General features: G+C 53.5%; 1 protein-coding gene across 7 annotated transcripts in view; it reads right to left on the reverse strand.

Annotated features, from left to right (window-relative positions):
- Positions 1-891: 891 nt before the first annotated feature.
- Positions 892-26,734, reverse strand: part of DOCK6 (dedicator of cytokinesis 6) — a 43,677-nt gene continuing 17,834 nt past the window's right edge. For 2 of the 7 annotated variants that reach the window (XM_066273741.1, XM_066273735.1), the window contains exons 15-50: positions 25,902-26,019; positions 25,761-25,831; positions 25,413-25,551; positions 25,226-25,327; positions 24,386-24,472; positions 23,759-23,990; positions 23,359-23,520; positions 21,855-22,018; positions 20,994-21,098; positions 18,539-18,631; positions 18,190-18,285; positions 17,458-17,598; positions 14,851-14,964; positions 14,568-14,738; positions 14,028-14,167; positions 13,772-13,941; positions 11,423-11,583; positions 11,095-11,277; positions 10,645-10,771; positions 10,266-10,350; positions 10,026-10,122; positions 9,755-9,889; positions 9,294-9,446; positions 8,996-9,154; positions 8,772-8,872; positions 7,509-7,701; positions 7,280-7,423; positions 4,735-4,866; positions 4,631-4,645; positions 3,218-3,343; positions 3,031-3,120; positions 2,487-2,723; positions 2,028-2,171; positions 1,839-1,945; positions 1,511-1,672; positions 892-1,113 (exon numbers count right to left, since the gene is read on the reverse strand). In XM_066273741.1, the coding sequence (XP_066129838.1) occupies positions 1,071-1,113; positions 1,511-1,672; positions 1,839-1,945; positions 2,028-2,171; positions 2,487-2,723; positions 3,031-3,120; positions 3,218-3,343; positions 4,631-4,645; positions 4,735-4,866; positions 7,280-7,423; positions 7,509-7,701; positions 8,772-8,872; positions 8,996-9,154; positions 9,294-9,446; positions 9,755-9,889; positions 10,026-10,122; positions 10,266-10,350; positions 10,645-10,771; positions 11,095-11,277; positions 11,423-11,583; positions 13,772-13,941; positions 14,028-14,167; positions 14,568-14,738; positions 14,851-14,964; positions 17,458-17,598; positions 18,190-18,285; positions 18,539-18,631; positions 20,994-21,098; positions 21,855-22,018; positions 23,359-23,520; positions 23,759-23,990; positions 24,386-24,472; positions 25,226-25,327; positions 25,413-25,551; positions 25,761-25,831; positions 25,902-26,019 (4,699 nt within the window). In that variant the 3' untranslated portion in view covers positions 892-1,070. Of the gene's footprint in view, positions 1,114-1,510; positions 1,673-1,838; positions 1,946-2,027; positions 2,172-2,486; positions 2,724-3,030; positions 3,121-3,217; positions 3,344-4,630; positions 4,646-4,734; positions 4,867-6,832; positions 7,016-7,279; positions 7,424-7,508; positions 7,702-8,771; positions 8,873-8,995; positions 9,155-9,293; positions 9,447-9,754; positions 9,890-10,025; positions 10,123-10,265; positions 10,351-10,644; positions 10,772-11,094; positions 11,278-11,422; positions 11,584-13,771; positions 13,942-14,027; positions 14,168-14,567; positions 14,739-14,850; positions 14,965-17,457; positions 17,599-18,189; positions 18,286-18,538; positions 18,632-20,993; positions 21,099-21,854; positions 22,019-23,358; positions 23,521-23,758; positions 23,991-24,385; positions 24,473-25,225; positions 25,328-25,412; positions 25,552-25,760; positions 25,832-25,901; positions 26,020-26,734 lie in introns of those variants that run through there. The other 5 variants (XM_066273769.1, XM_066273762.1, XM_066273753.1 and 2 more) reach the window with 3 other exon arrangements.

The raw sequence follows: 26,734 nt of genomic DNA on the forward strand, positions 1-26,734 counted from the left end.
TCATGGCCTGCCCCGCCCCCCGTCGCCTGCGAGTAAGGCAGAGCTGTGGAGATGCGGCCAGGAGGACACGATCACACCTGGAAGGCAGGTGTGTGCGCGCGCGTGGGGGTATCCGGCCTTGTCTCCTCGTCTCCCCTTCCCAAGTCCTCGGGGCAGGGGCCTCCACCGCTGTCCTGTCCCGCCTGCGGCAGCTGGGCCGCTGCGGGGGGCGGGAGGGGGAGGGACTGGTCAGGCACCAGCTACTGGAGGGCGCGGAGGGATGGCGCGGCGGCAGGTCACCCCACCCCCAGCAGGCCAAGGGCTGGAAGCGGCCCAGTGCAGGCCTGGTATACGGTGGCGTGACCGCCGCGGGGCGGGGAGGGGGCTGGATCAGTTCAAGGCTGCCCAGGCCATGGCTAAGGCCTGGGTTCCCTGGCCAGCCAGACCTGGGCTCCAGTCTTAGCTTCGTCATGCCTTTAAGTGCTCGGTGCCTCAGTATCCCCATCTGTAAGATAGGGTTAAGCGTATGCCTAATAATGGTGCTCAGAAGATTCACCAACCATGAGGCAGAGGCCAACTGCAGTTCCATTGGGCAAAAAGACCCATAAATGGGGCAGTGTCTTTCTGGGAGCCTTTTAGCATAGGGGTGGGCACTTATCAAGGATTTAATAAATGTTACTTAAAAAAAAAAAGTTACTGTGATTCCCAGTTTACATATATATGTGACATTTTCATTTTTGTGTTGCCTTCCCTACCAGAATGTCAGTCCCACAAGGGCAGGCATTTGTGTCTGTTGTCACTGCTGTGTCCTGGCACCCAATAGGGTCTCAGTGTCTGTCAAAGATCAGGGTGTGTGGATAGACTGTGCATACATGACCCAGCCCCTAGGGAGAGGGAGTACACCACACAGGCTGCTCATAAAAAACATTTTAAATTAAAAAAGGTAAATATCAGTGCATAGACAGGAACAGAGGGCCCAGCACCATGTGCAATGTGGTCACCCCAAGTGGGTGGTGGGACAGACTCCCAGAAAGGCACATAGCTGAGGCCAGGGTGCTGGTTTCTCTGGGGTGGTTTCAGGCCCTGTGAGCTCAGAGGTCAGCCTTTCGGAAACTTGCTCTGTTCAAAGAGTTCCTGGGGGAAGAATGAGATGGGTCAACATGGACACAGGGCCCCCAACTACATAGTGCTCCCAGCCTTTACCCTCCTCCTCCTGCAGAGCTCCTTCTAGTCTTCCCTGCTCTTTTCACATCTGTTCTGATCCAGCTGTGGATTCATAGATTCTCTCCTGGAACCCACCACCAGAGTCTTATCTTGCCCATTTTATAGATGTAGCAACCAAAGCTCAGAAAGATGAAGTCACATGCCTAGAAACTGACCCACCAGGATCCTAAATGGCTACCCAGAGCATTCATTTGTACACATATCCAAGTATTCACATCCTTGTGTGCAAAGCCAAGTGCACTTGTTGACGTGCACAATTCCCATCCTGAGCCTGCCTCCTCTGTAGTGGGGAGCCCAGGGCAGGCACCTGAGGCTAGCTGTGGTTGGTGCCATCAACTGGGGCAGGCGCTGGGTGAGCAGAGGCTGCAGAGACTCCCGTAGGCGGGCGTAGTTGCGCTCCAGCTCACGATGGTATTCCTTCTGGTCTGGCCCAATCAGGGCTTTGTTCTTCCGCAGTGCGTCCTCGCACCTGAGGGCCAGATGGTAGCATGCTCAGGGACTGGCACTCAGGAGAGAAAACAAGACCAGAGGCAGAGGAGTTCATGAGGTGGGGTCAGGAGCTAGAATGGGATATAAAGTAGGCCGACAGCCATGATGGAGGTTAGAGGGGCTCTAATGGGTGAGGTCAGGCCTACTTCTTGCAGAAGTCCTTGAAACAGAGCCGTAGTTTATTGTGATGCCTGAAGAGCTTGGGATCTTCTGGGATATCTGCCAAAAACACCTGGGCCACCTCCAGGGGACCCTGTGGGGTGAGAGGGGCTTGTGAGGGTGTCTGTATCAACCATGGGGGACCTCGGGCAGCCTGCATCCCCCACCAGCCATGCCTGGTTCACAGTGGGCCCCACAGAGCCCTGTAGCACCATCTGTAGCATCTTGGCATCAGGCGGGTCCTGCTCAGTGGCAAAGGCCAGCTCCCGTGTCTTCTTCTGCATATCTTCGATGGCCACCTCCACTGGTGTCAACACTGTCTGCAGGGTAGGGGAACAGCATGCACTGATTGAGGCCTGAAGATATCCTGGCCCAGGCCAGCCCAGGGCAGCTGGGGTGGGAGGGAGTCTGAGCGGCTATGTAATGAACAGTGTGTGGGGCCTCCTGCCTGCCTGGGTCTGCCAGGGCCTGGCTCAGCTGCCTTTGTCTGGCGCTGAGGCCTTTGGTCTGGTTGTAGTCCAGCCTTGGATCAGCTGGGTCTGAAGGTAGAGATTTGAAGCTACAGATTGTGGTCTGGAGGTTGGAGCTTGCAGTCCTCTCACCTCCCCTAACCCAGGTTTGGGACTCCTACCTACCTCCTCCCGGTGACACACTCGGATGCGTGTCTTGATGTAGGGAAAGGCATGGTCTGTGCTTAGCAGCGTCTTGCGCTTGTGTTGCTCATGCAACTCCCCATGAGCACGCCCATCAGGCGTGAAGGGTGTGCAGAACAGGAAGGTGCGCAGCCCATAGTTGCGGTCGAAGTAGGTCACCCGGTCCTTGAGCTCATAGGTGTCAAAGTGCGGTTCCACATAAGTGATCTGGATGTAGGCCTGGGGCATGGGGTTCAGGTGTGAGGTTCCCACAGCCCCAACTTTCCCTTGGGGCTTGCCAGCCTCCTAGCAGGGCCCTTTCCCTGGAGAAATGGGATTTGGGTCTCCATGGATCTGGGGGTTTTGCATCTGGGATTCCCAGGTCTCCTTATGTTTGGGAATTACCTGAATTTGGAGGGTCCCCAGGGGAGATAAGCTTTGGAGTTTCCCAGAGAACTAGGATTTGAGGGTTTCCAGGAAATAGTACTCAAAGATTCCCTGACCTTAGAATTTTGGGGACCCCAGGGAGATAGTCAGGAGCCCTCACCTTCTGGGGGTCAAGCTTGGTCTTGTCAACAGGGTTTGAATCTTTGACAATCTCTACCACGTCTTCCCCAAACCTCTCCGTGTAGAACTCCTGGGGACACAGGGCTGACTCGGGCTGCAGAGGTGCAGCCCCTACTCCACCCCAGGGTAGCCTTGTACCCGATCCATCCCCCACCACCAGGACGTGCCTCTAGCCGGTGTGAGATCTCGGCCAGCTTTGTGATGGATGGCTCCTTGTACACAAACTCCTGCTCGTCCAGGTCACCAAAGCGGCCACCGTAGAAACCCACACGGAAGTAGGTTCCAAAAACACGCTGGGGCTGTGGGAAGGGGTTTTGTTGCCCAGGAGGCCCCGCTGGAGGTACCCCTGCCCCAGAGATGCAGGTCCTTGGGCCCAATATATGAATGAGGTAGGTATGGGGAAGCCACCCAGAGGACTTTGGGTGGCTATGTGAGGACCCTAAGAACATCGTATCACAGGCACAGGCTAGAGGGAATCTCTTGAATATTGGAATGTGGACCCAGATGACTGCCAACTGCCCACACTGTTGCTTTCTCTCTAGCTTCTTTCTCCTACCTCCCCCAAATCTTCCTCTTCATTTCTATAAGGCCCTACTTTCTCCCTTTCACCCCATGCAGTTTTTCAGAGCCCAGATCCCAATATGAAATGAGGACTAGGGCTATATTGCTCATAGCTGTGTCCTAAATGCCTGTGGGCTGGGTACGGAGCAGGTGCTCATAAATGTTTGGGACAGAGGCTCTGCCTCCTTTGTTCCAGGGCATCCTCTCCCCTTGAGCCCTAAGTTTGGAAGGGGGACCTCCCTACCCCCTACCACCAGAAGGGAAGAGGTGGCTCCATGTTCACTCACCAAGGCCGATCCAGGAGGGGTGGGGTGGGCACCAGGAAAAGGGGGTGGAGAGACAATGTCATGGGAGAGGTCAGAGATCAGAGCCCCCAACCCCCAGGATCCTAGTTACATTTCCCCATAAGAACCATGTGAAGAGCAGAGACCAGAGATCCAGGGAGGGAGGAGACCTCCCCACCCCACCCAGCCCCCACTTAGTCCTCCTGCCTCACTCTGGGTTCTTGCCATCTTTGGCCAGAAAATTCTCCCCAAACTAGGAGATGCCTAAAAATAGATCCAAGTGGGGGAGAGGCAGGAGAGGGGGATTATTAAATGGCAATGAGCAGAGATCCTGGGGGAAGTTGGGGAGATGAGACAGAGAGGGCATGATCAAGACAGGGAGAGGGACGGAGACGGAGAAATGAAGGGAGAGACCAAGAGGTACAAACAGAAAAAGAGAAACAGAGACAGAGAGAAGGAGTCAGAATCCCCCCCTCCTGGGCAATGACTGAGCAGGCCCTGTCTGAGGGAGGGGTGTCCCTGGAGAGTTCCCAGCTGGGTGAGTCACAGGCTGCCAGGGAGATCTGGGCCAGGGAGGAGGATCTGGGGGAAAACAGTGGGGGAGCGTCATCACCCACTGAGCCCAGACTCCTATGTCCAGGCAGCTGTGCTCCTCTGGCGCCCCCTAGTGGTTGTCCCTGACCACCTCTGACTAGCTGTCTTGCGGGACCCCAGATGGCCACCAGGTTGACTTACCTCCCAGCCAGAGCTCTGTGGGGAAGAGAAGGGTCAAGATCAGTTGAGCATGGTAAGGGGGACCCAGGCCAAGGGCAGGGTGTCAGAGGGCATCCTGGACCCACCTGGTGCATAATCTTGGTGAAGGCCTCTTGCAGTTTGCCATGCACGGCAGCCAATTTCTTGTAGTCACGTTGGGCTTCCAGGATGGGGATCAAGGTCTTGTATACCTCGTTCACTGCCTCATAAAGCCCACCCTGGAGGTGGAGGTGGAGGTGGAGCCAGTCTAGATTCCCAGCAACCTCCCTGGTTTTCTCCTGCCTGGACCAGCTCTCCCCTATGCTCCTACACACCTTCCAAGGCTTTAGCCTCCATCACCTCCTCTAGGAAGCCCACCCTGACCACCCCCATCCAGATGAAGCACCAGCTTAACCACTTGTCCCCTACAGATCCCTCTGTGGTCTTCACCATGTTTATTATGGACCAGGCACTGTGTCCTTTGCCCATATTCCTTCACTGGCAGGAGGAGGTGCTAGTCCCTCCCCCCACCCCATTCCTCACAACCTCAGAGACATGGAGGGGCTCACCAGGCCCCAGGTCCAAACACCAGCCCACCTGGCCTGGTACCTAAGACCTTCATGACCACTGCCTCCTGGCACACAGTAATGACCACTCATGGGTGCCCCTTATACCCAGATGGTGCCAGCATCAAGCATAGCATACAGCAGGTGCTGTCTGTATGCTGACTGTCAGAAGCTATGTCTACCTCCCCCAAGGCCTTTGTCTGTGAGACTCCAGCAAAGTGACAATAACGAAAACATCATCACCAGGAGGGCTGGCACAGGAGAAAAGAAATCTTGCTGGGTCAACTGACCCTGAATTTGAGTGCGGCCCCAAATGTAATTACCAGTTGCCAAAAATGTGGGACCTAAGGAACAGATCAAGCAATAGCACAGGGACACAACTGGCCTCCGGCATGCCGGAGGACCTTTTGAAACAAAGTCTCTTATCTCCAACAAGTGAGATGCAGAAACACACGATTGCTTTCACATAAACAAGCAAATTAGAGGAGAAAGCCCTTTATAACAATAAAAAATAAGTGCTCAGGCATCAACTTATCAAGAAAACCTCTACTGCAAAAAGAGGGGAAATTAGGTTTTTAGCCCGCATCGTCTTCTCTTTGATTAAAAGAAACTTAAGAGATCATCAGTCACAGCCATTTGTAGGTCTTATGTGGAAACTGATTCCAACAAAACAACTGCAAACATGTTTTTGAGATAACTGGGGACATCTAACCATGGTCTGGTATTTTTTAAATTCCTGTTAATTTGGTCACACAGGGTAAGAGTCGTACCCAAGGTAGTTTCTCAGGGGGAGCTGCACACCGGTACTCATGGGTGTGACAGAGTGCTATCAGATTTGTTTTAAGCTGGAATTTCTCTCATTCTAATGCACACAAGAATTTGAGATCTTGTTAAAATGCTAAGTTCAGAAGGCTGGGCAGCCCAGGACTCCGTATTTCTAACAGCCTGGGTGATGTCCACACTATTGGTCCTCTGACCACACTAAGTAGCAAGGATTTACAAAAACTCCAGCGGTATAGTCATGTTAAGTTTCATTAATTTGTGAAAACCGGGATCTTGTTTTATCAGATGGTTAAAAAACCCACAGGCTCGGGCTGGTTGGTTCAGCAGAAAAGCATTGGCCTGGTGTGTGGATGTCCTTGGGTTTGATTCCCAGTCAGGGCACACAGGAGAAATGACCATCTGCTTCTCCACCCTTCTCCCTCTCCTTTCTTTCTCTCTATTGCTCTTTTTGCCACCCGCAGCCATGGCTTGGTTAGAACAAGTTGGCCCTCAGCGCTGAGGATGGCTCCATGGCCTCGCCTCAGGAGCTAAAATAGCCCAATTGCTAAGCAATGGAGCAACAGCCCCAGATGGGCAGAGCATTGCCCCATAGGGGCTTGCCCAGTGGATCCCAGTTGGGGCACATGAAGGAGTCTGTCTCTTTGCCTCCCTGCTTCTCACTTTAGAAAAATAAAACCCAAAGAAAACCCCCCAAAAAACAAAACCCAAAAATGCTAGAGGTAAAGAAGAGATGAAACAAGATGATAAATGCTGCTGGTTGAGGAATCTGAGCGCTGGCTACGGGAGTGGTGGGAGTACAACTTTCTTTTTTTTTTTTAATTTTTATTTTATTTATTCATTTTAGAGAGGAGACAGAGAGGGACAGAGAGAGACAGAGACAGGAGGGAGGAGCTGGAAGCATCAACTCCCATATGTGCCTTGACCAGGCAAGCCCAGGGTTTCGAACCAGCGACCTCAGCATTTCCAGGTTGATGCTTTATCCACTGCGCTACCACAGGTCAGGCTACAACTTTCTTTTTTTATGTGTGCTTCAAATGTTCTATAATAAAAAAAGTTGTTTTAATAGTAGCTAAATGTGCAAAGGCTTATGATATCCAGCCTGTGTGTCAAGGGTTTAACCAAGAGAAAGGCAGGTAATGGGGGCCTTTGAGGGTCCCCATTCTCCTTCTCTGCAAATCCTCCACTTGGAAAGGGTCAGGCAGAAGCTCCCCCTTGAATGACCAAGAACAGGCACTGGGCCATCAACAGATCTAGGATGCCACCCAGCCGGAGCCCTGTGTCCTGCAGCAGCCCCAGGCCTCACCATGGTGAAGTAGGCGGCCGCCTGCTCCAGCAGCCCCACCAGCCCCAGCTCTGTGAACTGCTTCCCGGAGCAAAAGCCCTCCTCGTCGGGCGACAGGATGTCATCAGAGATGGCCGACTCCTCCAGCACATTAGATGAGATGTTCTGGGGTGGGAGGTGGTGTCAGAGCCTGGTCCCTGCCCTACATGTGCCACCCCTGCCCTTGCCAACCACCCCTCTAACCACTCACCTGGAAGGAAACGCAGCCAACAGGCAGGTAGCGACTGTCCTCAAGCAAGGCGAGGTACTCGGCCACCAGCGCGGCTGCGTGCACCATGCACTGTGCAGCCTCTGCGTGGTTGCCCAGCTCTGCATGCTTCCCTGCCATGTTCTGCAGCCACGTCAGCCGCAAGTCTGGGGATCCCTGGTAGCCCCGGGCAATCCTGATGCCAAGGAGGGGGGGATGTGAGGAGGATGGGGACTCACCATACCCACCCTGCCTGCCATCACCTGTCCACCCCTTTCACTTGTTATTCCACCCACCTGTCCCACTGACAAGCCATTCACTTGTCCATCCAGTTACCTGTCTCACCTGTCCACCCTTCACCTGTTTCCTCACCTCTCCACCCTTTACCTGTCCCACCTATCTATCCCCCCACCTTCTTCACATGTCCATCCTGTACCTGTCTTCTCACCTGTCCATCTCCTCACCTCTCTCACCTGTCAATCCGTTCTTCTGAACTCCATTCACCAGTCAACCCTTTTACCCGTTTCCTTACCTGTCCTACCTTCCATCCTTTCACCTAAATTACCTGTCCACCTCTTACCCCACCTGTCCATGCCCCTTTCTGTCTGCTCAGCTGTCCAGCCCCGACCTGTTCCCTTGCCTGTCTGCCCATTTGCCTGCCTATCATCTCCCTTCTTCCCCTATTCACCTGTCTTCTCACTGATCCAATCCCTCTCTTACCCAATCCTCACTGCCCATCCTTTCACTACCCGCACAAGTGTCATCTTCTCACTTGTCTTTCTGCTCACCTGTTTATTCTACCTGGAGAACCCCGCTGACTGGTCCCCTTGCACATGTACCATGGCATCTGCCTACCCAGGCCCATCCACCCATATGCCCCCTGACTGCCCTCTCTGCATCACTTGCCTCTCCGTCTCACTCCCCGGTTTACTAAATACCCCATACCTCTCCTTCAGATCACGTACCCCCCTGATCTGTCACCCCTTAACCCACTGTTTGTACTTCACCTGTCTTTCCCACCTGTTTCCTCTCTTGTCTTTGTTCTGTAGGTTCATCTGGTACCCTTTCCATCTGTTCTTAAGAGCCCTCACCCTACTTGTACCCTCATCTGTGTGCTCACTGGGCCCCTCTTCACCTGTCCCTCCTATTTGTTCCTCTTAGTACCTTTATGCTCACCTGCTGCCTCCTCACTTCTTCACATATCTACTCACTAGTCCCCTACCCTGTCTGGGTGCTAACGGCGGAAGGCCCCCCAGCCTTCCTCACCTGTACATCAGGTCAATGAGCATCTCAGGGTCCTCCTGATGCTCCTTCATTTTCACTGTGTCTGTCAGGATCATGTGCAGGTTGAACATCAGATCCTGGACCTAGAGGGAAAAGTGGCCCTCATTGGGAAATCACAGGGCCAAGATTGTGTGGTCAGGAGTCAAGCAGGGCAGGACAAAGACCCTTGGGTTACCGAGGGTAGGGCAGGGGCCTGGTGGAGTCACCTGCTCGGCAAAAGCACTGTCCCGCAGCCTCACGTCCTCCTCGGCGTAGGTGAGGATGGTCTTGAGTGACCGTCGCAAGTGCTCCTCACTGAAGTTCTGGGTCGTCCCCACAAGGGACGACAGTGACATGGTCACTTGCATCTTCACACGGGCAAAGTTCTGCAGGGGACAAAAAGAGAAAGCATACCAGTGGGCCTTGGCCTTCACACCCCAGGGCCTGCGCGACTCGTTGACTTCACCTCTCTCTGCACCCTCCCGCCTTTGTTCGCCCCCGCTTCGGTCATCCACCCCCACTTACGTTGCCAATCTCGAAGTTCTGGCGCATGAGGAGGTAGAGCGAGGCGCTGGCGTGCGTGCGAACGGTGCTGATGCGACTACCACAGTGTCGCAGGAGCCTCAGGCACAGGTCGGCACACAGCTCTGTGTCCTCCTCAAACAGCAGCTCTGGGAACTGCCCCCAGGGCCAGGACAGACACCAGTCAGCCCCTCCCCGTGCAGGACCAGAAGGTCCCTCATGGGGACTTGGGCAGGGGCACCTGTGTTCTGCCTTCTTTGAGGGGGCTTTGGAGTCAAACCTGGGTTAAGCCCTTCCTGTGTGACATTGGGTGAGTGACTTTGCCAATCTGACCCTCAGTTCTCTCCTCTGTGAGGTGTGACTAAGGAGTATCTGCCACATGGAGTTGCTGATCACACATTAGGTGCTCAATGACTGGGCTGTCACTATGACTCAAAGAGCCATAGCTGCCAAGTGGTGCTCACCTTGGACACGAGGGCTCTCTGTGTGGCCAGGCCATGCTGCAAGAAGAGGGCACTCTGGGCAGTGCCCAGACTATACAAGACAACCTTCAGTACTGCACCCAAGATACTCTCCCGGGCCTCTGACAGCATCACCGTCTGCGGGGTCAGAAATCCAGCTGTTAGGGACTGGTTTGGTTATGGAATCAGGAAGGGAGAGGGATTCTGGAATCAGAGATCACAAGGTACTGCAGTGGGGGGTCAGAGGTCAGGAAGATGCTGGATCGAGCCCTACCTGCACAATGATCTCCAGTGTGTCCAGAACTACCAGGCTTGCCTCAGTTGCCAGGTTCCCCTCCACCAAGGCCTCATGTTCCATTTCATCCTTGGTCCTGAAGGGGAGAGGGTACTGGGGATTCCCTCAAAGCCAGACCCTACCCCATGGCTCAGCTCTCTCCCTCCCTTGGGTGCCCTGAGGTGCCAGGTCTCTGGAAACTAGTTTGACCCCAGCCAACTACTTCCAGCCCACACCCACTTGTCCACACGATCTGAGGTTTGTTTCCAGTGTGTGACGCTCTTCCGCCAGCGTACGTTCTCCTGGTTCCCAAATGGGCTTCTTTCTGAGATGCGTAAGCACATGGTCACAGACATGCAAAATCGTAAGAACACATGTGACGGTGAGAAGCACACAGGCACAAAGATACAGAGGTGGGGAAACCTGTGAGGACACTAGGTGGTGTGGATGCTTGCGGAGTGGACACGCGGGGACACAGACAACCAGGTGTATGGGGATGATGTATGGACTTCTGGGAAAAGTGAGTCGGACAGAGAAGGAGGAATGGGCCCTGTTGGGGCCCCTCAGACCAAGGTGGAGCAGTTGGTGGGGTTGGGCATCGGGTACATCTCCGTCTTACCACGGCTCCGTCGCACCATCTCCTGTCGTGCTCCAATGGTGCCCAAGATGGCTTCCTCCAGTCGAGCCTTCATGTCTAGTGACTTCTTAAACGTGAGGCTGTTGATGCGTTCAAAGGCCTTTTTCCCCTGAGAGATCAAAGAGTAGGTTCCAGGTTGACTACCCTTTGCCGTGGGGCCTGGGCTAACCTAGTCCCTCCTCTTCTGGACATTTCCGACCTCTGGGACCCTGTGCTTGAAGACACAGCTCTTCTCTTTACTGCAAGCTCTTAGCACCTTCAAATTCTACTCATGAACACAATTCTCCCTTTTCTCTTTGGCTCAGCACAGAAATAGCCCACCCATTAACCCTTAGGAACTGTGCACCCCTTCATGCCTAGACCACAGCACCAAGAGCCCTGTATGCACACTCAGCCTGCCTTGTACACCCCGTCCCCTGCCCAGTCCTTGACCTTGTACTCAAAGGCAGCCAGGCAGAGGCACAGCAAGTCCAAGAGACGGCCTAGCTGAGGGAGGGACAGGTCGGCAGCCCAGTGCTGCAGGAGGGCTGGCTCTGCATTCTTCAGTACCCACAGCACACACACCAGCAGGGTCCGGCTGGACTCGGCAGAGAGGGTACAGCCTGAGCGAGAACCCTGGGGCCAGACAGGGATAAGGAGCTCAGAAGGGACAGAGTCAATTTTCATTTTTTCCATAGAAGATGAGAACGGATTTGAATCTCATTATATAACTTCTATTACCAGGTTGCATAGTGTCTCTGGAGACCAGCCCTGTACTCACAGTCGCTGGGCCCTGGGAGATGCTAGCCCGGGAGCCAGGGGCCAGGGGGCCACCAGCGATGGCCATGGCCACTGAAGGGTTGATGGTACCTCCAATGTCCCCTTCCCCTTCTGTGTCTGAGTCAAGCATTGAAGCCAGCCGTGACCGTTGACCTGGGCCCTCTGTGGGGGAGGAGCAGGTGGAGAGAAGAACAAGTCCTTGGTAAACGCTGTCCCTCTGCCTCAGATTTCAGCTCAAAGGTCACCTCCTCATGGAAACCTTCCCTGATACCCCCCATACCAGGGTGGAGTCTAGTTATCTACTCCTGCAGCTTACTAATTGTACTTGTAATCAGATACATTCATTGCATCCACAAAGGCATGGACTAGATCTCCTCTGGCCACTGCTATACGCTGAATACTTAGAACATGGCCTTGCCCACAGGAGAAGTAGCTGTAAAGATGATGATGGTGGCCCTGGCCGGTTGGCTCAGCGGTAGAGCGTTGGCCTGGCGTGCGGGGGGACCCGGGTTCAATTCCCGGCCAGGGCATATAGGAGAAGCGCCCATTTGCTTCTCCACCCCCCCCTCCTTCCTCTCTGTCTCTCTCTTCCCCTCCTGCAGCCAAGGCTCCATTGGAGCAAAGATGGCCTGGGCGCTGGGGATGGCTCCTTGGCCTCTGCCCCAGGCGCTAGACTAGGCTCTGGTCGCGGCAGAGCATCGCCCCCTGGTGGGCAGAGCATCGCCCCTGGTGGGCGTGCCGGGTGGATCCCGGTCGGGCGCATGCGGCAGTCTGTCTGACTGCCTCCCCGTTTCCAGCTTCAGAAAAATACAAAAAAAAAAAGATGATGATGGTGATGACAACAACCACATATGCTGCTGCTATTATTAGAGCATCAATTGGCACTTACATAGCATCTCCTATCGGCCAGGTGCTATTCTAACTTTAAAAATATTAACTACTACTATTCAAAAAAACCTAGTAGACAAGTACTTTTATCATTCCTACTTTATAGATGAGGAAACTGAGGTTGATCTCTCTGTAGAGGTTAAGTTACTTGCCTAGGGTCACACAGTAGGCAGGTACATATATAGTATAGCTAGGAATTTAACCTAAATGGTCTGGTCCTAAAAGTCTATGGTCTTAAAAGAGTACCCCTTTACTTTCCCCTCCCCCAAAATAGTCTCATCAGAAGAGGAGCAGCCAACAAATACAGAACAGGTCTCACCCTAGACAGTCTAGAAACCAAAGGTCAGCTGGATCTAACTAAGCCCAGCTTAACCAAGCTCAATTTTTCAGTGCATTAAGTGGTCAGCCCCTTCATTCACATGCCTGAGAGAGCGAAAGAGGAACCCTCACTAAGGAAAAATGATATTGCTTCAGTCCTGATGGCTCTTATACATACAATATCCAAAATACAATAAAAAAACTAGACTATGTATGAAAAGGCAGGAAACCATGATTGGTAAGAGAGAGAAAGAGACAGTAGAAGCAGGTACGTAGATGACCTAAAGCAAACAAAGACTTTAAAATACAAAGTAGTGGAAAGATGGACTAAAAGGGGTAAAAGAGATGGAGAGTTTTAACTGGGAATTGGAATCTCAAAAAAAATTAAATTAAATAGATATTTTCTGACTAAAAAAATATAACATCTGAAATTCAGTACTCAATGATTGGAGTTAACAGGACACTGGACACAGCAAAAGACAGAAGTAGGGAACACAAAGACAGGTAAAAAGAAAATTTCCCAAGTAAAGCACAGAGAGAAAAACGAATGTAAAACAGAACAGAGTATAGCAGGCACGTGTGACATGATCGAAAGGTCTAACATACGTGTAATTGAAGTCCCAGAGGAAGGAAGCAAGAAAAGGAGGCAGGAAAAGAAAATTGAAAAAATAAAGACTAAGAATTTCCTTCAAATGATGAAGATCAACTCGCCGATCCCACATCTGTGCTTCCCACCACTGTACACATGTCCCTAAGCTGCGCTGGTGAACGTGCATGTGACTGAATGCCCGTGCAGGGCTCCAACCGCCCTTTCATCCTAATGTTCCCAACCATCCCTCCTCACGTCCTCTCTTCTTAGAAGCTAATAAATATTATAATAATAATATCTCCCACTTATTGTGGGCTGACAATATCCTAACACTAAAGCTCCATAAATGTTTATATAGCTATAGGAAGTAAGTGCTACCACTGTCCTCATTTTACAGGGTAGGAACCTGAGGCTCAGAGAGGTTAATGGCTTGGCAGGGCCCTGCACCAGCACTTGAACCCAATCTACTGACCCTAATGCCATGTTTTTCTAATAACTTTGTGTGTCAGTCAAGCCCCTGGATTGTGTGACTCCATCCTGCCCTGGCCTACTGACCAGAAAAATCATGCAGCCGTGGCAGTGTGTCCCTCGCAAGCGACAGCAGTGGCAGGTACAGCTCAGTCACACGGGCCTTCACCGAGGCCTCGGCATAACGGGGATCAACATCATGGCTGCAGAGCAGACTGTGGACGGCACTGATGGCCTTCTTGTGCAGCTGGGATGCCCTGTGGAGGAGTGAGGTGCTCAGGACGGAGTGGACACAGTGCCCCTGAACCTTCCCACCCACTGGAGCCAAACAGACTATGCTCACCCCTCAGCCTCAGGTTCCAGGGCCAGCGCCAGTTCTGTCAGCAGGAGCCCAGCCAGAAAGTGCTGCTGTCGGAATGGCCCACTCAGCTCGAACATGCTGGTCACCTTGGGGTCTGGGGCCTGGCTGGAAAAGGTGGAGCTCTGCATAGGGCAATGGGGGGAGGAAAGCAGGAACATCAGGGGTCCAGGAGTCAAGTGTCAGAGGTGAGGGGTTAGTGTTAACACATCTGAAGTTAACTGTCGGAGGTGAGAGATTGGAATTAACTTATCTCGAGATGACAGTGGACATGGAGTTCAGGGGGTTGAAAGTCAGAGGTCTGAGAAAGAGCAGATGGAAGGCAAGTCTGTAAGTTAAGATTTTGGGGTGAGACATTAGAACCTGGTCCCCAGGAAACTGCTGAGCATGACGGGTCAGAAGTGAAGGGTGTGAGATAAGGGGTTGGTCCCCCTGGCAGCTCAGTGTGAAATGGACAGAGACTAGGGAACCCCAGAAAATAGGCTGAAGGTGAAAGGTCATAGGTCAAGGGAGGAGCCAGCCCACCTGAGAAGTGGTGGAGGATACAGAGGGTGAAGGCGACGCCGGGGGAGACAGGGGGCAGCAGGGGAGGTTGAGGGTCACATAGTGCTCGTGGCTGCACAAGATGCGGGTGAAGTCCATGCGCAGGGTCAGCAGCACCACAGGGTTGGCAGCCGATTGCAGCCGTGTGGCCACCTGCCAGAAAGGAGGTCAGCGGGCAACATTTACAGTGTTTCTGCCCACCACGCCCACCACCCACCATGTCACTCATAGGTAGGTGCGTCATTCCCACCACGCCCACCCCTACCTGCTTGTAGTGGGCCTGGACCAGGCTGAACACAAAACCGCGGTCTACCAGGGACAGCAAGTCACTGAGGAAGAAGGCCAGGCTGGCGTTGAGGCGCTCAGCCAGCTCCATGTCCTGGGAACACAGGGCCTGTCAACCCATGCTCACGCACGCCAATAAAGCTTCAGTCCACACACAGGGCCTGGCTCTCACCAAGGCAACCAGCAAACCCCAGGAGCCACATCACTGGCCCAGAGCCTGGGGTCTTCTTGACACACCCATCTTCACGCTCCAGGCATTCCCAGTTGTCTTCTTGCTGACTATCCCCTCCCTTCCCCACAGTGAAGTGTTCACACCCCTCAGGTTTAAGACTATTTCTTCCCTCTCTCACTAGATTTAAATAACACAATAGGGATGGCAGAGACTGGCTGCTGACTCCTGGTAGATCCTCTCTCCCCATCTCTCAGGGTATCAGAGTTCAGAGAACGGTGAAGACTACATTTCCTAGCCCCCTTTGCTGCTGAGACTAGCCATGTGATCACATTCTGGCCAATGGGATACTATGGCCACTTAAAAGGAAGGAGCAAGTCGTTCTATTCCCACAGCCTGCCTGCCAGCCTGCCATGTCTGATATAGTGAGCACCTGGTGAACCTTGATGGCCAGGCTCACACTGTGGAGCCCCACAGCCCACTTATGCTCAGAAATAAGCTTTGGTCACATTTAAACCACTTGTGATTATGTTTAAGTCACTTCTGCCCTAACTGATAACCCTCAGCAATCATTTAAAGAGCACATACTGCTTGTACAGCTCACAGTGTGGTGTGGGGAAAGACACAATCAACCAAAGGATTCCAGAGAATTCTATGTATCTTGAAGACATCTGAACAGGGTGTTGTTTTGAGAGAAACCCAAAGGATGAAGAAAAAAGCATTCTAAGCAGATGAAAGAATAAGGCAAAGGCCCTGGAGCAGGATGTGCCCAGCAAGCGTGAGGACTGGCAAAGAGGTTGCTATGGCTTCAAGGCCCAGCTGCTGCCTGTTCTTCCCTCATGCTCTCATCAGTCACTCTGTGGCCTCACAAGTTAGCCACAGTGGGCCTTAGTTCCCTGCAACCCAAAGAAACAAAACACAAAACCCACTTGAGCTCTGAGTCCACAGTGGGGCAGGGGCTGGGTCTGCCCTGTACCCTGAGCCTGACGCAGCTGGTGCTCGATGAATGTCAAGGAATGAAACCACAGTGGGGCTGTCACCAATGCCCCACTAGCAGCTATGACGATGGTGCTTCTCTGGGGCATTGTTCTTTCCCGCAACCTCTTCTTTCTCAGGGAGGTTTCCTCATGATATGGGTCAGCCCCTGGGAATGTCAGCCATTGGGGAGGCTCCAGTGGAACAAGGTCGAGACCTTTGAGACCAGCCCAGAAGAGGATTGCACAAGTGTTGGCTTGGGCCAGAATGGTGTTTCAAAAATCTGGAAAGTTCCCATAAAATCCAGAAGTCCCATTTCACTTTAAAAATCAGACATTCTAGGCCTGACCTGTGGTGGCACAATGGATATAGCATCGACCTGGAATGCTGAGGTCATCAGTTCAAAACCCTGAGCTTGCTTGGTCAGGGCACATATGGGAGTTGATGCTTCCTGCTCCTTCCCGACCTTTCTCTCTCTTCTCTCCCTCTCTCTCTCTCTCTCTTTCTCTCCCCTCTCTAAAAATGAATAAATAAAATCTAAAAAACATGTCAGACATTCTGGCTACAACTAATGAGCACATGCCCTCTGGTCCTCCAGAAGCTCTGCTTTCCCAACCGAAGCTGATGGTGTGGGCTCTGGACCCAGCGGCTTGGGTTCAAATCTCCAGTTCTGCCCCTTCTCAGCTGTGTGGTATTAGGCTGTTTGTCATTCTCTGCCTCAGTTTCTCTATCAGTAAAATGGTGACAATAATACAAACTACATGGGTTGTTGGGAGAATTTAATGATGTGATTCATCTAAAGTGTTTAGACATATAGTAAGTGCTCAATAAATGCTCAGTATTATTACTATCATTATTAGTCTTGCCTGCCTAACTTGTGAGGGCATTTGAATGAATGATCCATGGCCTGGAAAATTGTCAAGGTATTAGAAAATCAATGTCCATTTATTGAGCACTTACTGTATACTGACACTGTGCTAAGGGCTAATGTATTTGTCACTTCTCTGCCTTCACCAACTCCCATTCCTGGTTTGCTCACTCCATTCCAACTATATTCATCACTTCATTGCTCTAGACTCATGGTGAGACAACCTCTTCCCCAGCCCAGGTACCTCAGGGCCTTTGCACTTGCTATCCCCCCTGCCTGAAATGCTCTTTCCCCAGACATCACATGGATGTCTCCCTAACAGCTTCTCCCTAACAGTCAGCTCTACAAGGGTAAGAATTGGGGTCTGTTTTGTTGACTGTTGTGTCTCTAGCACCTAGCACAGGGAGGTGCATATAGTAGGTACTAAAGAAATGATGTTAAATGAACAGACCCATCTAGGAAAAGGGATTCATGGTCTCACAGCCAGAAAGCACTAGGCAGGATTAGTGTCCCTGCTTGGCTGATTCTATGTCCTCCCTCAAGTCCTTCCCCCGTTGAGGCCCTTTCTCCTTTACCTTGTAGACCCGGGTGATGACCTCCAGGCCCACAGAGCCCACCAGAGCCGCAATGTCATCCAGGAAGCGCCCAGGGAAGCGAAGCTTGCGGGGCGTGTCCAGCCGCTGACTCAGAATTAGGTGCAGGACCATGCTCTTCACCTGGGGGCCGGGTGAAAGCCAGGGCAGGACTTGAGGGGCTTTTAGGTAGACAGGGCTTGCCAGATGGGAATGGGGCTTGAGCGGCAAGGGAGCTGAAGGTGGATATAATGGGTCCTAGGTGGGGCTTGAGCCCCATCATAGTTCTGAGCTGAGAGCAGGGCCTGAGAGGCTGCGGGCGCGACTTGAGAAGGCCATGGGCAGAGCCTGAGTGGGTCCCAGGCCGAGTGAGTATGAGGGGCTGAAGCAGGTCTCCTGGGTAAAGTCTGTGGAAAGGACAGGGCTTGAGGGGTGGGCTTTCAGGCAGTATGGACAGATTCAGGTGCGAGCTTATAAGACAAGAGGGGTCTTTCAAGGCACTTCTTGACGAGTTTTGGTAATCTCTCCAGTAGTACCATGGGGGGGGGGGTGTCTTCTCTCTATGGAATGAGTTTCAGGAAGTCTCTCTCCAAGGAAAGACCCCCTTAGGTGTATGTTATCTCTCTCTCTCGAGGCCATTTCCCAGGAGTCTCAGGTGCAATCACAGGGGGCTTCTCTCCCCAAGGAAAGTTTCACACAGGGGCCTCCTGCTCTCAGGTGAGAAGGTTGTCTTACCATGAGTTGGAAGAAGAACCAGGCGTGCTGCAGGACCGTCTCGCGCACAGCACTGCTGCTGACCACCCACTGCAGGGCCAGCTCCTCATGAAGCAGCTGGAGGCAGGAGATTGGGTCACAGAGAGCAGAGGCCCACCCCTGCCCCCTCTGGAAGGTGTGAAGGGGAAGGATGAAGCTGGAGGGCTTGGGGTTAGAGCAGCAGGAGGCCATGCAGGAGAGAGGGGACAGCAGTCAGATGTGCCTTTTCCTTGGCCTCTGCAGACCCTGCTGGGTTCAGAGGATGGGAGCTCTGGACCCCTTTGCAGGCCCCAGGCCAAAACTGCATCACCCACCCCCTGCCTCCCACTACCTTCCGCACAGCGGGTCTTGGCTGGGTGGCTGGTGGGGCCGAGGAGGAGCTCTCGAGATAGGAGGAGGTTCGGCTAGAGCTGCGGTCGATGGCCTATGATGGGATGGAGTAAAGAGGGTGGGATGGCAAGGAGCGGTTAGTGTGGGCGCGGGTGAGTATGGACAAGAAGAGAGCTGGTTGGCACGGGCAGAGGAAAGATGTGTCTGGTGGACAGGCAGTGTGGCCATGGATGGAAAAGGGAAGAGTACAATGGAGGTGAGAATAACAAGGAAGGGCCCTGGCCGGTTGGCTCAGCGGTAGAGCGTCGGCCTGGCGTGCGGGGGACCCAGGTTCGATTCCTGGCCAGGGCACATAGGAGAAGCGCCCATTTGCTTCTCCAACCCCCACCCCTCCTTCCTCTCTGTCTCTCTCTTCCCCTCCCGCAGCCGAGGCTCCATTGGAGCAATGATGGCCCGGGCGCTGGGGATGGCTCCTTGGCCTCTGCCCCAGGCGCTAGAGTGGTTCTGGTCGTGGCAGAGTGACGCCCCAGATGGGCAGAGCATTGCCCCCTGGTGGGCAGAGTGTCACCCCTGGTGGGCGTGCCGGGTGGATCCCGGTCGGGCGCATGCGGGAGTCTGTCTGACTGTCTCTCCCTGTTTCCAGCTTCAGAAAAAAAAAAAAAGAATAACAAGGAAGACACAATAAGGAGGTGACAAGCAGCATGAACAGAACAGGTCAGAATGTGAACCGAGAGCCCGTAGGCAGGGAGTGCAGAGGTGATGGAGCAGGACCTGGCAGGGACAAAGGGCAGAGAATGGAGGGAGAGGAGTGTAGGTGAAAAGAGGTGAAATCATCATGGACAGTGAAGAGAGAGGATGGTCAGAGGAGGTAAGAGTGAGTGTGGACAAGTAAGTGTGCGTCAGTGAGTTCAGGGGTAGACAGAGAAGGAAGAGAGCACAGATGTGGAGGGAGAGCATAGACAGAAGTTAAAGTGAGGCTGGAGGAGGAGAAAGAGGAAGAATGATAGGACCGAGGAGGTAGATGGTGATGAGAGTAATGGCAGCACTGAGGCCCCGGGTTCCAGGCCTGGCCCCACTCCAGCCTTGCTGTCCTCACCAGGCCTCAGTGTCCCCATCTGTGAAACGGTTATAGGGGCTCAAGCTCCACTCTCTCCTCCTCCTTTGTATGTTTTGTTGGAAGGGAGGTGAGGCTGCAGGCAGGGAGAACAGGTCCAATGATGGGGGGAGGACCTGCCCAGGACTCTAAGCACTGGAGGGCCCCACCAGCTCCCAGTCTCAGCACGCACCAGATGGGCCACCCACTACCTGGAAGGCCCACCCTCTTGTCACCTTATCACATACTATGTGACCTTCAAGGCCCAGTTGACACCTCAGTGATCTGAGGGCAGTGGGGCAAGTCCTGTTAAAAATGTGTGTGTGTGGGGGGGGGAGGGCTGGCCGAACCCACGAACTCAGATTCCCAGTAATACTGGCTAAAGTCTGTCCAGAAGTCCCCCAGCCCATGCTGCTAATAGTCCCCTGGACTGCCATGCAGCGCAGGTCGCCAGAGTGATGGGCACAGAGCTGGAACAGGGCCCAGGGCCACGTGTGCAGAGAAACCGGTCCCTTGTTATTCTCATCTCTGTCTCGTTGCTACCCTTCAGGTCCCAGCAAAGGAAGAGAAGCCCGTAGAGCATGCAGAGGGAGGCTGGTGGCCCCGGTGCTTCTGTTTCCTTGCAGGCATTTTCATGCGGTACCCTCACATACTGGTGCCTATATTTGACTGGTGTCTTATCTCCCCCACTGGCCGGCAGCCAGGGGTGAGGCAGGGTTGAGAATCTATCTCACCAACAACATCCCACCTGCAATGCCCTACTCTCTCCCAGGCTTGAGACTGCTATGCTCAGCACTTTACTCTGAATCTTTACCACATCTGAAAATTCAGAGCCTGGGGTACAGGGCAAGCCTGTAGCAGAGCTGAGATTCACGCCCAAGTCTGTCTGAAAGCAAAGCCCCCCATGTACTAGGCACCTGGGAAGGGGCCGAATAAAGGGAGCTGCCTTTGGATGTCACAGGATGGGGGAGCCCAGAGGTTCAGTTCTATCCCCTTGGGAGACCATTCAGCTGCTATGTCAAGGGAACAGTTGAGAGTCTTCTGAACAGAGTGGATTAAAGGGAAAGAGGCCATGTGGAGCAGTGAGGTTATACTGGTTGGATTTGTGTATCATTTACATGCTATTTACATATCACCCATCCCTTCTGTCTCTGTGTGAGGCTGTGGCCTATGTGGCAGCAGAATGCTGGTTAAGGTGACCCTGTGATGCCAACTACACTGACTCCACAGACCCAAACAAAGGCAGGAGGGGTCTGCCAGCTCCTTCAGGCAGCCCTTCCAGGTTAGTCAGTTGCAGCCATGCCGTAGGAAAAGCTCGTGCTGAGGTGGGTTCACATGCATTCAGGGCAGGGAGGTAGGGCACCTGTCTGGGGTCGGCCCCGCAATAAGGGGGTGCCCGGCGCAGCACAGCCTTGCTGCCTCCTGGAGCATAAGCAGAATTCACCCAGGAGTGTGAGCGGTCGACACCCTGGAGATACACAGGTAAGTGTAGAATCCATAGGCAGATGACAAAGAAACCAACATGAAAAACCAAGTGTGTACACTGTCCCAAACCATATGTGTGCCCATGTAGGTATCCACACACAACCCTGGAAAACTGGCGTGCATGTATGTGCATGGGGTGCATGAGTACATGAACCGTGTTTGCATGTACATGGGACACACACATATATATACCATATGCACACACATCAAACATGTATATGTACCCATGTACATACACACATGGATACATATCCATGAACATACACACAGCATACATATACATGTATTCCATGTATGTACACTCATGGGACACAATATTTGTGCCTGTGTATATATTGCACGGAGCACACATACATGCAACCGTGTATTTATATGAACAGGGCACACATGTATACACACCGTGTGTACATACATGGGACACATACATGTATGTGCCCATGTGCGCACATGCATGGAGAACACATGTGTATGCACCCGCTGCACTGTGTACATACTGCTCTTTTTACAACCAGGCCAAGCTCCAGCCACCCATCCTTGGGTCAGCCCCAGAGTGTGGAGCCCAGTGCAAACCCAAGTCATAGCTTCCAACCTGTGACAGTCACAGCCTCATTCTACTGCCCAGTGTCAAGCCAGTGTCCATGCTGTTGTTTCCTGGCCTCCATCAACACTGAGATACTTCACCCACCCTCCTGGCAACCATGCACTGAGGCTGGAGGGTCCAGGGTCTCCCTTGGCCTACCTTGCTGGCCAAGATGCGGGAGACCTCATCGTCCACAGAGCCAGGGGCCACAGCTAGGTCAGGGTTGCTGCTGCTAATGCTCTTAGAGCGAGCCAGGTAGAGGCTTGCAGGGCGACCAGGGCCACGGCTCAGCGTGGCAGGCTGCAATGTCACCGGAGGAGCCCCTGAGTGTGGAGGAAATGTGGTCAGCCATCTGCCCACCAGCCCTGATGACCTGCCCCTTCCCAGTGGGCTATGTTTGGTGGAGTCATTTTCTTTTTCTGAACCTCCAAGATCTTCAGCTTTAAAATGGCCATAACTGCTTCTGCTTAAAAATAATTTTGGGGAGCCTGACCAGGTGGTGGCACAGTGGATAGAGCGTCGGACAGGGATGAGAAGGACCCAGGTTCGAAACCCGAGGTTGCCAGCTTGAGCACGAGCTCATCTGATTTGAGCAAGGCTCACCAGCTTAAGCCCAAGGTCGCTGGCTTGAGCAAGAGGTCACTCTGTCTGCTGTAGCCCCTGGGTCAAGGCACATATAAGAAAGCAATCAGCCTGACCAGGCGGTGGCGCAGTGGATAGAGCGTCAGACTGGGATGCGGAGGACCCAGGTTCGAGACCCCGAGGTTGCCAGTTTGAGCACGGGCTCATCTGGCTTGAGCAAAAAGCTCGCCAGCTTGAACCCAAGGTCGCTGGCTCTAGCAAGGGGTTACTCGGTCTGCTGAAGGCCCGTGGTCAAGGCACATATGAGAAAGCAATCAATGAACAACTAAGGTGTCGCAACGAAAAACTAATGATTGATGCTTCTCATCTTTCTCTGTTCCTGTCTGTCTGTCCCTATCTGTCCCTCTCTGTCACAAAAAGAAATAAACAAACAAATAAATAAAAGCAGCATTTAGGGTCACGGCCTGATTAAGTTTATGAAAATCTTCCACCACTCTCCACAACCCCACTACCAGGCCAAATCAACACTCTTGTATCTCTCAAAATAATATTAATAATAATTTGGGTGAGACTGAAAAACACTAAGAATAGTGCCTGGCACATAGTAAGTGTCCACAGTGGGTAGTGGTAATTATTACTTATTTAGCAAATGAGAAAAAAATCCAACTTTATTGAGTACTCACTGTGCCAAGTACTTTGCATGGGTTACTATGTCATTTACTGTTCACAGCACCCCCAGGAGGAGGAAGCGCCATTATTATTGCCATTTTACAAATAGGAAAACAGGCTCAGAGAGGTGAAGTCACTTGACCAGGTTCACAGATCTTGTAAGAGGCAGAGCTGGGATTCAAACCCAGGTAACCCTGCTTGATCCCTGCTTGCTGATTGGCTGAATCACCTGCCAACAAGTATACAGAGACCACATCCCTGGGAGGGAAGCAAAAACTTATATCTCTGGTAAGGTGCTCAAACCAACCAAGGCCTATGTGGCCTCAGGACCTTTGCACATGCTGTTCCCTTTGTCCAAGATGCTCTCCTCTCAGATACTTTCTGTCCTCCAGATTCTCCCACTAATACTTACCACCCAGAAGGCTAGGTTCAGTGCCAGGCAGTCGGAAGGCATAGTAGACATAGGCAGCCAGCAGTAGGCAGTGACCACGGGTGTCTTGGACAGCCTCTAGACTCCGATGTATAAGGCTGATTATATGAGCCATTGCTTCAAAAACTCCACGACCCAGGTTCACTGTCAGGCAGAGCAGAGGTCAAGTTATAGGGCTCTGGGCCTCCTACCTTCCTGAGAGAGACTTTAGGTTCCAAAAAATCATGTGGCCATCAGAGTTACAGAGGACCAGCTCTCAGTCCAGTGGTTGGGGTCATTTTCCATATGGGAAAACTGAGGCCTGAGAGGTCACCCAGGACCAGAGGACTGAGGGGCCATTTTCCAGATGGGGAAACTGAGATCTGAGGCCATGCCTGCTCACCAATCTGGCCGCTGATGATTGGGGGCCGCACGACCAGATGTATGAGCTTATTCAGCACATGGTGAGAGAAGGTGATGAGGAACTCAGGGCTTGTGAGGCGCAGGGCCGCCAGGCTGGCCCGCAGCTCCTGCTCCACGGTGCCCTCACTCAGCACACCATCCTTCAGCCGGAATGGGAAGGCGCCCTCCTCCAGGACATGCACCAGGGTGAAGAACTTGTCCAGGTACGGGTCCTGGGTGGGGGGTGAGGGGTAAGTGGGGATAGGCCAGGGCCCCTGATCCAAGAAGTACCCAGGGGATTGAGTTGGATTGGGGGCTGAATAAGCAAACACTGAGGCCTGGGATCAATGATTTTATTAGGACAGGGATGAGACATTAGATGAAGGAAGGTTGAAGAGAGGGGGAGTAACCACAGAAATAGCAAGGGACAAATGGTGGGGAGTAGAGACCATGCAAAGAGCCAAAGCCCCAGCCGGAGTGGCCACTGGCACTGCCACCCTGCCTGAGTCAGCAGCTCCCTGGGAGACAGATCCAGCTGACTGATGTCAAGTCCATGGCCCAAGACCAGGTCCCTCCCTGGTCAGTGGGGACTGTTGCCCAACTCCTGGGTTCCCATTCCACCACCTACCTGGGGGTGCACAGAAGACACAGCCATGAGCTCCACACTGAACACGCCCTTGTGGCCATCCACCCAGCGCATGCCCGGCAGCGCCACCTGTGGGAGGGACACCCCAGTGGGCACTGGCTGGCCCTCCCCCTCAGATCAGGCCACCAGCCCCAGCCATTTCAACTATTGCAACACCGTAGCCTGAGGACAGCCCTGCCTAGGGGAGCAACTGGGCACCCTACCCCCAGTCCAGCCCTGAGATAGGGGGTGGGGTGGGGGCAGCTGGAAGGGAGCACGATGGGGGTTCTACTGGGCAGGCTGAGAACGTTCAACCCAGGTTGAACATTAATTGAAGGGAATTAAATCAGGAAATAGCATAATGGCAGACTTGATTAATGCCCAGGGACATTAATGAATAGCTCCAGGGTAAGTGGGAGTGACAAAGCATTTGTGGAGGGGGGAGGGGGTGGCTGGTCCTGAAGTACTCCTGGGGGACAGTGATCAGGGAAGCAGGCAGGGCTGCTAGTGGGGGACAATGAGTACAGAGGTAGGGGCACTAATGAGGCAGCAATAGTGGGGGACAGGGAGAGACACAACAGGCAGGACACACAGAGGCACTAACAGGGGTGATGAGGCAGTCAGGTGCCCTGGAGGCCCTAACAGAGGACAACAAGGCTCCCAGAGGTGTTGATAGGAAGAAAGTCAGGGCATGAATGGGAGACCACAAGTAGAGTGAGGAATGCTAATGGGGTTGGCGAGACACGGGGGTGTTGGTGGGAAGGTGGTTAATGCATGCCCCGGGGCCCATGAGGCAGGACCTATGGGGGTCATGATGGTAGAGATGAGAGCCAGGGCACTTACGTCTGGTGTGAGCACGGAGTAGCTGGGCGGGGGCTGGTCCACAGACACAGGGAGGCAGAAGGGACCTGTCCTCAGGCGGCCATGTTGCAGCAGTGGGATCCACTAGGAAGAGGCTGGGGTCAGGGGAGGGGCCCGACTGAGGCCGGGAGGGCTAGGGAGGGGGCATGTGGGCTGGCAGGGGCCTCACAGTAAAGCCCACAGGAGTCTCCAGGGCTGTGCCAGGCCGGGGCTGGCAGCTGACATGGTAGAAGGTGAAAAGCAGGTGGTGGTTCTCAGTCACACAGGCTGGAAGATGCAGCTTAAACTCCTCGTAGAACTCAGGGGACCTGGCAGGGCCAGACTGGGGTTCAGCTTGGGGCTGGGTTCTCCCTTGCCTGCCACAGCCCCAGGTCACATGTCCCTCCACTGTGGCAGGCCCCACTGTGTCTGCTCTCTGCCTCAGGTTCCCCAACTAGCACTTCCAGAACCTGACCCTCCATCCCCTCCTCTTGCTCCTGTCCCCCCATCAGTGCCCCTGTTCCCCCATCCCACCTACTTGTTGTGGTAAACCACCGGCGTGAAGGCCTCGCGGGTGAATTCACTGCAGCTGGACTTGCCAAAGATGACCTGGGAAAGCAGAACCATGAGGGGCCTGCCAGGGACACCTCACCCACCTCTCCTGGGCCCAGCCACTGACCGGCAGGGCCTGGCTGGGGTCCTCGCCCGCCATGTACTGCACTCGCACAGTGAGGTTGCGCACGGAGCCCTGGCGGCTGCTGAAGTTGAGGCTGTGCGGGTACACATAGAGTAGGTTCCTGTGGGGACCAGGGCGTCAGAGCGGCAGAAGAGGCTGGGCTGCAGGAACAAGCCTGGCCTGGGACACAGGGCGACGGCCACATGGCTGAGACACTGAGGGCTGGGTGAGGGGCAATCAGGGGCTTGGTCCAGAAATGGGACTGGCAGAGAGCTGGAGACAGATGGGCACCCTCAGAGAACAGATGGGGAAACTGTGGCAAAGGGTGGAAACACAGAGCTCTTTGGGGGCATTAATGAGGCAATGGTAGGTGGAGGACGGGGCACAAACAGGTGCTCAGGGCTGAGGTTCCAAGGTGGCCTAGGCGGCCAGTGGTCAGGCATAAGCCCTGCCTGGGCTAACCTGCCCCTCACCCACTCAGGCTCCTGTCCACCTCTTCCCCCAGGAGAGGCCACTAGTTATATGACCTGTCTCTCAGGTGAGAACCTGAGGCTAGAATCAGAGCAGGGGCTGGGCTGGCGTCAGAGGTTCGCTTCCCTCCCCAGTGGTACTGTGCAGGCTCCAGCCACCCTCTGTACTTCAGTTTCCCTATCTGTATAATGGAGGCATCAAGCCTCCCAGCTGAGCCTCCATAATACCACCAAAGATGATAAACAATAATGACACTGATTGCACCAATCACTAATGGGGCACCCATGTGCCAGGCTCTGTTCTAAGCACTCAACATGAAATGAGCAGCTTATGAACATGAAATGAGCAGCTTATGAAGCAGAACT

The sequence above is a fragment of the Saccopteryx bilineata genome, chromosome 1 (genome assembly GCF_036850765.1).
Source record: "Saccopteryx bilineata isolate mSacBil1 chromosome 1, mSacBil1_pri_phased_curated, whole genome shotgun sequence".
Taxonomy (NCBI): domain Eukaryota; kingdom Metazoa; phylum Chordata; class Mammalia; order Chiroptera; family Emballonuridae; genus Saccopteryx; species Saccopteryx bilineata.